The 10968-nt window shown below is 46.5% G+C and overlaps 2 protein-coding genes across 9 annotated transcripts; one reads left to right on the plus strand and one right to left on the minus strand.

Moving 5' to 3' along the window:
- Window positions 1–1881: 1881 nt before the first annotated feature.
- tmem14ca (transmembrane protein 14Ca) lies at window positions 1882–3252 on the plus strand. The gene is made up of 5 exons (XM_052054052.1): window positions 1882–1979; window positions 2538–2622; window positions 2712–2813; window positions 2888–2975; window positions 3052–3252. Exons 2-5 carry the CDS (start codon window positions 2547–2549, stop codon window positions 3107–3109), a joined length of 324 nt encoding a protein of 107 aa, XP_051910012.1. The 5' UTR covers window positions 1882–1979; window positions 2538–2546; the 3' UTR covers window positions 3110–3252.
- Window positions 3253–3267: 15 nt separating this feature from the next.
- On the minus strand, window positions 3268–10564 carry mak (male germ cell-associated kinase). 8 transcript variants are annotated; one of them, XM_052053994.1, is made up of 15 exons: window positions 10435–10564; window positions 9119–9398; window positions 8052–8106; window positions 7661–7782; window positions 6935–7017; window positions 6150–6282; window positions 5897–6068; window positions 5453–5620; window positions 5145–5330; window positions 4799–5007; window positions 4562–4704; window positions 4347–4493; window positions 4103–4222; window positions 3926–4015; window positions 3268–3838 (listed from the first exon to the last, which is right to left on the minus strand). In XM_052053994.1, exons 2-15 carry the CDS (start codon window positions 9217–9219, stop codon window positions 3675–3677), a joined length of 1893 nt encoding a protein of 630 aa, XP_051909954.1. In that variant the 5' UTR covers window positions 9220–9398; window positions 10435–10564; the 3' UTR covers window positions 3268–3674. The 8 variants fall into 8 exon arrangements, with proteins under 8 accessions (XP_051909954.1, XP_051909956.1, XP_051909955.1 ...); XM_052053996.1 differs by lacking the exon at window positions 6935–7017 and adding an exon at window positions 7410–7489; XM_052053995.1 differs by lacking the exon at window positions 10435–10564 and adding an exon at window positions 10272–10416 and having other exon boundaries at window positions 9119–9389.
- Between the last annotated feature and the right edge of the window lie 404 nt (window positions 10565–10968).

The raw sequence follows: 10968 nt of genomic DNA on the forward strand, positions 1-10968 counted from the left end.
GCGTAGGAGCGGGTGGAGACGAGAAGTCGAGAGAGCACTCAAGTCAGATGCAACTCCTCCCGCATATCACAAGTGCCAAAAAACATTCACTTTGAAATCAATTCAATATTGTCACATAATATTATATACAAATATCGACATGATTAATATATATTTGACATGTGTGTATGACATAACCAAATAAAAATACTTCCTATTTTATGATGATATCATAATGAAAAGGTTCTACATACATTTATTGAGTGCGCGTTAGAAAACAATTTATTCCTTGCTCCCATCTTCTCGCGGGTGGCTTCGGGCGGGAGGCGGGGAACACCATGGATCAGTCGCCGACCACCTGCAGTAATAATTCAATATTTTATACAGACGTGAGTTTGGGGTGGGGGGTGTCGTTCTACACGACTAAACATTTTGGTGCCAATGTATTTGTGTCAAGAACGATGCAATTTTTTTTGTCACTTTAGAAGACGATATGAAGCAAGTGAAAAACTCCAAAGGTAAACATGACTGTCTCCTGCACTTCTTTTCTATGTGACGTCATTATTTATTTAGCCACTGTTTATTTCTACTCGGGAGACTGCCTCAAGCTAACGGTGAGCTCCCACCCCCTTGTCTTCTTTTCGCGCATGTGAACGCGGACGCACTCACACACGCACACACACAGCTCATGATGCAGTTGCTCAAACCATTGAATATTTATTATAATATAATATAATACTATATAATATATAAAATAAATGATCATAACAGGAGTCTTAATTATTCAATGTATTTTCTGTTCCTCTCTTGCACTGCATGCTTTCTTTCTCCTGCAGCAGCGCATCCCACTCGCTTATATGCGTTGTCGTTATTTAAAATAAAACATTTTAAAAGCTGACCTCGTTGGGTCAAAAAACTTGGTGAATCTTGTTTTAAAAACTAGAAGAGTAGCGACTGTATTGAGCTTTCTTAATTAAATAGCTGTATTTGAATATCTAGCCTGTTTGTCTGGAGCTTGTTATTCACCAGGCCCGAGGCGCATGATGTCGTCCTCAAGCCGCAAGCTGTCTTTAATAAGCGTCAGAAAGTGCACCTCGGGCACTCTGTGTATCCATTCATATTCAAATGATGATTACAGCAGCAATGCAAACAACGTTTTTGTATTTATGGATTCGCTCTTTACTGACTTTACTCTTGTTGTTGATGGGCTTGGGTGCCGTTTTTGCAGGTATTCCTCATAGTGTCGTGTTAGCACCGGTGTGACTTCGAAAGTCAACCTATATTTACAGATAAAATGATTTTTTTTTAAAGGAGCCTTTCTAAGATTGACTAACATTTCTACCTTTTTAATACACGGAATATGCGTGTGGTGAACAATCGCTATTGAGCCATCGCGTGCGACCCCGAGGTGCATAAATTGTGGTCTTCGAACGCCCCCCTTCGACAGACAAGTGAAGAGTATTGAGGTGGCATCTCAACGCAACTTAGTTTTGATCCTTTGGCGCCATCTTCTGCTTAAAAATAAATGGACAGTTTACGCTCCAAAAAGTGAAGTGAAGCACCATGTCGCACTTGTCATTTTGTCCCGTTTCTTGACTCCATGCAACGAACAACGTGAAAACATTTGCAAAGTGGGATCAAATAAATCAAACATAAAATCAATTTACAAATTTTTGGGCTTAATTCGACATGAATAAATGGATGTTTGGATTAGAGTAATTGAAAATATATCAAATGAATGATTCTTTAAGAGTACGAGCAGAACATAGAATCTAACGAGTTTATATTTATTTTTCATATTTTGAAGAATGTTTTTTTTTCACATTGAAATGAATTATATTACGTGGTTAATGTCATTTTAAAAAAAATGCCCAGCAACCGTTTAGCATGAAGAACGCAGTTTCCCATCGTACATTTCGCCAAAGCTTTGTGTCACAACAATTAGTTTCCGGTAGGGAACGAGGTATCGCCAACGACAGAGGACAAACCAGACGAGCGAGGTTGTATTTTATTTTGCTTTTCAACATTTCTGCATGACATTGACTCTCTACGTGCGAGCGTGAAGCCAAGTCGCATCATTTTGAAACGCGTGTTGCTTTTACATTTGAGTGAATGTAAATGCGTATAAATCGTGTGCGCTTAGTGGCAGTTGGTCTTATCTCTCCAGGCAGGCGCGTGAAAAATTAAAACATAGTCCTGCTACATCTTTTAATGTCGTTTACACATACATAGATTTTAATATTTAGTCGCATGGTTACATCAGATATTAAGTGCATGGCGTTTGTGCGAGTGTTATGTACGCCATCTGGACTGAACGTGAACCCAAAGTTGGCAACGGGTACCAAGTAGTTCGGTTTCTAAATTGTAATAGTCTGATTGTAGGGCTACGTCACTATAGGTCGGCATTATTCATGACCTTTCCCACTGTCAGCATTGGCAAAATCGAGTTGCCCCGCACAAATTTTATTCTCTGATGTTGAAGTTTATTGTTGCGCTTGTTGTTTTGCCGCAATTTTAAATGCCATTGAGACGAATTATGAGAGCACTGGCCTTGGCAGGTGTCAAACATGTCTGTGGATTGGGTGGGCTATGGATACGCAGCCCTGGTGGCGTCGGGGGGAGTCGTCGGCTACGTGAAAGCAGGTAAGCGCTGCTGATGCGCTGACTTGAGTCATCCGCCATGTCCGCATCCCGAATGCAGGCGATGAGCTCTTGATTGTGGCTCCTTTCAGGCAGTGTTCCTTCCCTGGCTGCCGGGCTTCTCTTTGGGGGTCTCGCAGGCGCGGGCGCCTATCAGATCTCCAATGACCCCGCCAACATTTGGCTGTCTCTCGGTAACGATTCTGTACGATGATGCGTTTTCCTTTTTCACAAGTTGCCATTTTGAATGGACCGCGGTGTCTTCCAGTTACATCGGGCGCGCTGACGGGTGTCATGGGAAAAAGGTTCTACGGCTCCAGGAAGTTCATGCCTGCCGGCCTAATGGCGGGTGCGAGGTAGCTTGCGCCACTGCCCGCGCTATTCCATTGGCACGCTGTCAAAAATAATCCCATTTTTCCCTTGCGTTCCAAGTCTGCTGATGGTGGGGAAACTCGGCATGGTGTTGCTGAACAAACCTCAGCAGTCCTGATGGCCAAAGTGTAATCCTTGACAATTGCATCGGTTGACATCAAAATCTTAAATTCAAGCCGATGCTTTATTGACTGGAGTACAAATTATATTGTATGTCAAGATCATTTTGTATAAAGAGCTTGAAATAAAAAAGTCCGTCGAGATATTTCATGTGCTTTTTATTTTTTATCATCACTAGTTTGCCTTTATCCACTGATTTGTATAAAAACAAATACAAAAAGAAGAATAATATCCATCGTCTTGATTCCTGCAGCGTAATCCATGACGGTACGGACTCGTGCCGGCAGGTTCCAGAGGTGAATAAACGCAGAGGCAATGTCAGCAGGAGAAGCGTCAATCTGTCCAGTCGGCCATGAGTCCAGACATCCGTACAGCCCTCAAAATAGCTCATACATAAATCCAGCATATGAAATGGCGCCGTGCTAGAAGTTACGTATAAAACCTCATACATAGGTTGGACAATTGGCTCTTGCCGGCCATTTGGGGGAGGGGCGGGGTTGCATTCGAGCTTCTTCCGACTGCTTATTTTTCAGCAATTTGGCCGACAACCAGCGGAAGACCAACTACCGATTTCCACCATACTTGGAAGTCCAGTCCACCCTGCCGTGGACCGGCTGGACGGCGGGAGCTCTGGTCATGCGGTTCCCCGAAGTCTTCCCCAGAGCAGAGTAGTTGCTCCCTTTCAGCGCCTGATTTCTGTCTGTCCTCGTCTTCCAAGCCTCGTAATCTGAAACAAGAAACCAATCGGTGTTTCAGCGCCTCGGAGGTCGTCCAAACGGAATCGCGGGACGAGCTGTTGCCAAAACCACAATACCTTCATTCGTTTCACTTAAAGAGGAGATGGACTTTGGTTTTGAACATTTTGCTCGGTCTTTTTTAATGTCGGGAGAGGAGGAAGGATTGACTGGAAGAAAGACGGATGAGGGGAAAGAGTGCAAGCCCATCTTTAGTCCGTGGGCCAAAGTCGCCCGAAAGACAGACGAGTGTTTACCTGTGTGACGGCCCGCTAAAGGAGCTAGCTGGATCCTCTGTCCCACGGCGCCCACCTCTTTCTTTTGTAGCGAGGGGATGTAAGCGGCGGACAGGTTATACTTGGTGGTCACAAAGTTCCCTTCAAAAGAAGGCGGAAAACAAGGGGGGGCTGTCCATGACACCAAGCCGAGAAGCTGGCTGAACGACGGAGTTGATCTGGAAGACCCCGAATAAAAACAAAGTCCGTCACGATGACTTCTCACCTGGGTTGGCTCTGTTGACGGCCAATCCCGCTCGGATGGGAACAAGTGCCTTGTTGACGGCGTCGGAAGAGTTCTCCCACAAGTCCCGTAACGTCACGCCGCTCTGCGCCTTTTCTCCTGCCGTTGGCCGAGTCTTGCCGATCAAACCTGGGAAAAGAAACGTCTGCGATGGAGTACAATGCCACACGAGAGCGCAGCGTGATAGGCAGTCTTACCAGGCAGGTATCTGGATTGGCTGAGGTAATGCTGGCGCGCCGCAGATCCTGCGTGATTGGGCTCCACTGGACCAAGCGTAACGTTGTGAGGTAGTTTTGTAATTGTCCTGAAGGAATACAGAGGCTGATGATGGTCCCTGGCCCTGCGCCATTCCAAAAAAAGAAAATTGCAGATGGATCATTCCTGCCAGATCCATCGTAGCTCTCCGATCTGTGATGAAGCTCGATGGCGCATACCGCGGCCAAAGTTGATTTGAGTTCCTCTCCTCCTCCGAGTTGCCCAAACTGGGCTTCTCGGAATGAAAAGCGACCGCGCCCGACGGCTCGGGATCATCCGAGCCGTCTGATGTCTTGACGGCCGCCTGGCCCCAGCGGCGTCTTCCGTTCTTGGCCGCGCCTGCTCCGCCCGGACCGAGCTTGTTTTCATTGGCCACCGATGCTTCTTTCTGAAGACAAGGAGGTGTGCATCTTCAGTGAGAGAGTCAAAGGGAGCGTTCCGGGGGTGAATGCATTTTTTCAGGGTGGTTTTTCGTTCGAGTTGAAAGCGACTCGTTGCGTGGGCGATGCCGCCGGGTTTACTCACAGCTTGAGCCCGGCAGATTTGCTGCAGAGGCTGCTGGGTAGCTTTGGCCCCCGAACGGGACAGCTCGGGGTCCATCTCTGGGGCCGGCTTCTGAATTACTTGCCGGGCCTGGATCGTCTTGGCCTCTTGGCTGTGAGGACGAGGACCCGAGACCTGTCCGAGCTGGAAATACGGGTATCGCAGAGCCTGGCCGGAGAGGACGCAGATCCGGATTGCGGCGAGGCCGTTGGCGCAATCGCGCTCGCGTGACCAAATGTCATCCTGAGCCTCGACGGGAAGGTGTGCTTTTGGGATGCCGGTGCGTTTACCTGGACAGCGGTGGGTCGTTTTTTGGGATCCCACTGCAGCAGGTCCTTCATCAGGCTAATGGCCTCTCTGCTAGCATTGGGAACGAGCGTCTTCAGTGGCGTCGGCACACATTGAGGGAAGCGAAAGTTCATGGCTGAAGCCAGTTTGTAGCCCTCGGGCCAATCCAGCTAAAGAAAAAGACAATCAAGTGCCTTGCGGTCCGTTTGGCCATCTTGCTCCATGGTTATCGGGTTCAAGTTGCTGGCCTGAGCCACTCCGGACTGACTTTGCGGTACGCACATGTCACTTAAGCATTGAGTAGGAATTAGTCACTGCCCATTGTTTCTAATTGCCAAGTGAAGCCTCGCTATCACATGTTTCACCTTTCACGGCTTTTTAGCATTTTGATTGGCTAAGGGACTGTCATCGGTCTGTGCGGCTTGCCAAATTTGCGTTTGTCTCACCTTCTTGACAGTGCCGAGGACTTGGCAGATCTTGAAAATCTCGTCCACTTCACTGTTCCCCGGGAAAAGAGGCCTGAGCGTGTAGAGTTCCGCCATGATGCATCCTACAGCCCACAAGTCAACCGGAGAGCTGTAAGTAGACGACCTGAGCAGAACCTCCGGCGCTCGGTACCTAGGCGGGGGAAAACCGTCTCCGATAAAAATAAAAAAAACAAGAGAGGAGCACTGATTGACAACGAGCGGGAGCTCTCACCATCTTGTCGACACGTAGTCCGTATAGGGAGGCTTGGAGCGGATCTCCCGAGCCAGTCCAAAATCTGCTATTTTCACCAGCTCTGGGCCCATGCACAAGAGATTTTCTGGCTTCATGTCTCGGTGGAAGAAACCTGGAATGGACATTTGACATTCTGTAATCGTAGCCAAACGTGTGGCAGGTACTGACACGAGCAAAGAAAAAACAAAAACAAACGTCTGAGCTACCGATCCACGCGTCGGACTATGTGAAAGCTAAGCGCGGCTGTAAATTGCTCTTTGTTTTGCGCAGCCCTTTCTTGCTTGAAAGCGTAAACAGTTCCAAAAACACATGACGGACACATTTGCCATTTCCCGAAGTGGAACCTCGAAAGTCAGCCACAGTCTCAAATCTTTCCACCAAGCTCGATCAACTCGAAAGTGTTAACGGTGTTGCCCGTTAACACTTTCAACCTCAACAACCTCAAGATGAATCCGAGTTGAAAGGCCGTCATGAAATTCAAACGGTACACTTTGAAGACAATTGGAAGAAGCACAGAAGGAAGCATCTGCTCGGTGAAAGTCATTGGGGTCAAAAGATTTGATTGAATTCGTTGTATGGCTCAGATTTGCTCCCTCTGGTTGGTGTGAATGGAAAGGTTTGTTTGTTCTATTTGATTTGATTTTTTTTTTCCCCCAGAAACTTGTGGTAGGATTTCAGAAATGTCTTGGGGCGCTCAACTTTGGATGTTCCACTGCCCGTAGATCCTAAGCCAAGTTGTTGAACAAAAGAGTAGGGCTACTCACCATGCTTATGTACAAAAGCCAAGCCAGCTAACACTTGAAACATGATGTTCCTAAGTTCATTCTCTGAGAACATCTTATTCTCTCTAACACGAGGCCAAAGACAGAAAAAGGAAGAAAAACAAGACATGAAACAGAGTCCAGCGTCAAGAAAGGGACATGCAAACTAGATATGCGGAAACACCAGCCAGAACGTACTGTTTGTACACTTGTATTGTTGTTTATGTTATTGCTGCTAGTCTGTCAAAAGGACCCACCGACTAGCTTAGTTGAAATAGGAAAGAGGGCATGGCAATCCAAGCGGCGGCGGTGACTTCATCAACCGCAAGATTCCACCCATTGATTCAATTTCGAAACGGTTTCAAGCGGTGTGAAAGTCCAAATTCTATGCATGGATTGCCCATTTATTCAGCAAGGGGGAATCTTGCAGCGTGAGGCCACTCATGCGCAAGTCGGGACGGGACCGCAACGCACCTACCATGTTTGTGAATAAATGACAGGCCTTGTAATATCTGAAAGCTTATGTTTCTTATCACTGATTCGGGGAATAATTTCCTTCTGTAAACAGAAAAATGGAAAGAATCCCAGTGAGTCAGGCCGCTCGTGGACTACGCTTAGTCTGGAATCGTACAATTCAAACGTGGCGATCACGTGCGGCCAAATTAGAGCCATCGTGGTGAGAATGCACCGTGCGTCCCTCCCGCCGTTTGCGCTTGTCTATTTCCTTACCTGTCCTTCATGAGCTGATAGAGGTTCTCCTTCATGTATTCAAAAACAAAGTACAGATGATCATTCTCCCTGATGACTTCCTTTAACTTGACCACATTGGCATGGTTCAGCTTCTTCAGCGACTGGCAAATGAAAAGCAGTGTTTCTAATGTCACGTATATGTCGTATCGGACTGTTCTTCATCGTAGTTATTGATAGTCGGGCACCCAGGTTAAAGGCTGAGTGTTAGCACTCGGCCATCCGTCAAATCGGAATGCATTTCCTATTTGCGCTTTTTTTATTTTTTTCCCTGACAAATAACGCTGAAAGAGAAATAACAATCAATAATGTCGGATGTGTTGGTAGGAGATGAAAAACTGGCGGATTAGGCCAAATTTAAAAGCAACCTTACCTTCACCTCTCTTAGGTTCATACATTCCTCCCACGAATAAAACTTCCTTTTCATTCTGTAAAAAAAAAAAATGGAATGATGCGTTCAATAATAGGCTCAGAACAATGTCTTTGGTGTTAAGGTTGGACAGTACATCGCAGCAAGTGTGAGGTGTGATGTATATTTTGGTCCTCTCGTATAGCTCAAGGAATATTGGAACCGCATCCGATTTCATGGTCTGACGGTGGCGTTCAAAATTCAGGCCAAATTCAATGTGGAGCCGAGGCCGTGTCTGGCACCCGTCTTTGCACGGAAACACCTCCCGTTCGCGCAAAAGAGCATCATCACCTCATGCTTCTTGCAGAGTACGTCGGTGATGGGTGCCTGGCGTTTTCAGACTTCCTTTTCCACCGGGTTAGCCACCTGACACCCCCCCAACCCCAGCCCCGTCCATCTACTTTCTCTCCCTTTCACCACGATAAATGTATTGACTTACATGGTAACCAAACAATCAAGCCGTGGACACGCCGTTGGGTAGCTCATGTATTATTGAACCCCTGCAGCCGTACCACTCGTTGAAACAAAGAATGGACAAGCGTTATTGTTACCCTGGGTGATGGGTTGAAATCACTTGAGACAAAGAGAGTCGGGGAAAAGCCTTCCGGCAATGCTCAACTTTATGTGCAGTTAAAGGGACACGTTTTAAGCGGTGGCCGCTCGGTGCCGAATCCCATCACGCATCGATTTAAATGTGACCGCTTCATTTTTTTTTTGTTTCTAACACAGTCGCATCTTTAACCCATTCAGTGTCGGCCGTTTTATGAGCCTCATTTACCCTACAACGTGAATAAAAATTTAAAAATACATTCAAGACGTACCTGCAGGATTGAATGCTCCGATTAAAAAAAAAAAATTCCTCGGCATAGAATGTAATAACAATGGGAAAAGGAAGGGTGTGCACACTTTTGCAACGACTCGATCTCAAAATCGTTTGTTTTGACCCTCCCCTCAAAATTTCTTTGGAGTTGTACACGTTAATGGTGGTGAGCGAAAGCTACATCTTGTACGAAACTTATCGTCAGCCTTACCTTTTAATCGCAACAAGTTCTCCAGATTCGTTGCTTCTCCCCATCAGCACGCTGCCGTAAGTGCCGTCACCCAGCTGCTTTAAGGTGGTGTAGCGGTTCATCCTTTCTCAAGATGGTTTCATCGGCTGTGTGTGTGTAGGTGTGTGTGTGTTTTTCCTTTCTTCGCTTCTTCTTCCAGGAGAGTTCACCTATGTGTACTTTTCCAGGGAATTTCTTTAAATGAGGCAAGGCGTTGTGATTCTTGTGGTTCAAAGGTCATCTCGAGGGACGGCTAGCAAACCTGTACGGACGGATCAGAAATAGAGTTCTCAACAACTATTCAAGAGTAAAATCACACAATTTGACTTGTTTTTGTTGTAGAAAGTTGCAAAGACTGCCTCTTTGGTTCGTCTCAGTGACAACGGTGCGGAATATGTCACACCAGGACATGCGCACCTAAAGCAGATGACGTGGCCAGCTCTCAGCAGATTAGGCCGACGGGGATGGAAATAGGACGTGACATCGGGGCCATGCTTCCAGCATTTCACTCTTTTCGACTGTTCCGGTGCTAAACCGCGACTGCAATGTTCATGAGTTTCATCAATTTCGAAAGGAACAAGTTCTAACTGTGAAAGGATATTTAGTCTCAACGTGAATTGAGCTAAGAAAGTCTTGCACTTCACTAATGGTAGGGAAGGAGTTGTAAGATTACGAGTCAATGGCATAAAGCCGTCATCTAAGGCCTGCAAGAAGATTTTTTAAAAATCTTGTGGTAATAAATCGCGTTAGGTGGGGGGGAAAAGGCCACAATTTGGATGAGTCCAAATCTCGGGGCACGCAGAAATGCAAACATTGACACGGCGCCGTGATGACTTATTCCTACAAGTGATTTATTTCCTCACCAAACCGCAACTCTGCTCATATACCAATACCGCGTATTTTTTCACGCGAGACTGTTGTTGTGACTAAGCGGGAAGGGCGGCCAGAGGACAGATGGCCTGCGCTCGGCGCTCCCATATGGCAACCCGTTGTTAGGCGGATTTCAAGGGAATTAAGATGCAGCCCTGTTCCGTGACATGAAAGGAGAGCTAATCAAGGTCAATCGGACAATTGAACAACGCACATGGAAAAGCGACGGCGGCCAATTCCGACATGAGACAAAACTCAACGGAACAAACTTACTGTACTTCCACAAGGTCGCAGATGAAACCAAAACCTTCACCCGCAGGCGTTCACCTCAACTAAACTGCTTCTAAGATGACCTTAAAACTCCATTGAAGTGTAGAAGAGGAAAATAAGGAATTGGTGGCGGTGCACCTGCCACAAACTAAACTCACCGTTTTAATTTCCTGCTTGCTGTCTGCTCCTGCTGCTTTCTTTCCATACAATTCACGGTGCGTCTAGCACTTGCGATAAGACCTTTGTGCGTGTGCGTGTGTGTGTGTGTGTGTGTGTGTGTGGAGTATATGTGCGTGCGCGCGCGTGACATCGTGTGGGCGTGTGTGTGGTGTCCATGGTAACGCACACACGAATGCGACGCCGGTTTCTACCTCCGGCGTAACAACGCAATGCGCAGTGGGACTTGTAGTTTTGACAATATTCCGTGGCATGACCGCATAATTATATTTGTAGCCATCTCATGCGCCATTTTGTTTTGACATTCGGTTTACCGACAAGTGACAAATGTCAAAGTTTGACCAAAAAAATTGTCCACAAGAAAACGAGTGTTGGCAGTGAGTACTCTTGACCACCAGAGGGCGACGTCGTATCATCCAGGCTCTTTGACCACTTCATTTTTTTTTTTTTTTAAATTTATCGCGCGCCGGGGCTAAAATAAAAGAATGCGGTTGAACACCGAAACGCTCTTGTGG

Source organism: Hippocampus zosterae, chromosome 20 (assembly GCF_025434085.1).
Source record: "Hippocampus zosterae strain Florida chromosome 20, ASM2543408v3, whole genome shotgun sequence".
Lineage (NCBI taxonomy): Eukaryota > Metazoa > Chordata > Actinopteri > Syngnathiformes > Syngnathidae > Hippocampus > Hippocampus zosterae.

Coding starts and splice junctions, on each gene's coding strand:
- mak (XM_052053994.1), bottom strand. CDS start 9,219: ATGAACCGCTACACCACCTTAAAGCAGCTGGGTGACGGCACTTACGGC. Junction 4,705..4,798: donor TCAAATCAACTTTGGCCGCG/GTATGCGCCATC, acceptor GGAATGGCGCAG/GGCCAGGGACCATCATCAGC. Junction 4,494..4,561: donor CCAATCCAGATACCTGCCTG/GTAAGACTGCCT, acceptor TTCTTTTCCCAG/GTTTGATCGGCAAGACTCGG.
- tmem14ca (XM_052054052.1), top strand. CDS start 2,547: ATGTCTGTGGATTGGGTGGGCTATGGATACGCAGCCCTGGTGGCGTCG. Junction 2,623..2,711: donor CGTCGGCTACGTGAAAGCAG/GTAAGCGCTGCT, acceptor GGCTCCTTTCAG/GCAGTGTTCCTTCCCTGGCT. Junction 2,814..2,887: donor CAACATTTGGCTGTCTCTCG/GTAACGATTCTG, acceptor GGTGTCTTCCAG/TTACATCGGGCGCGCTGACG.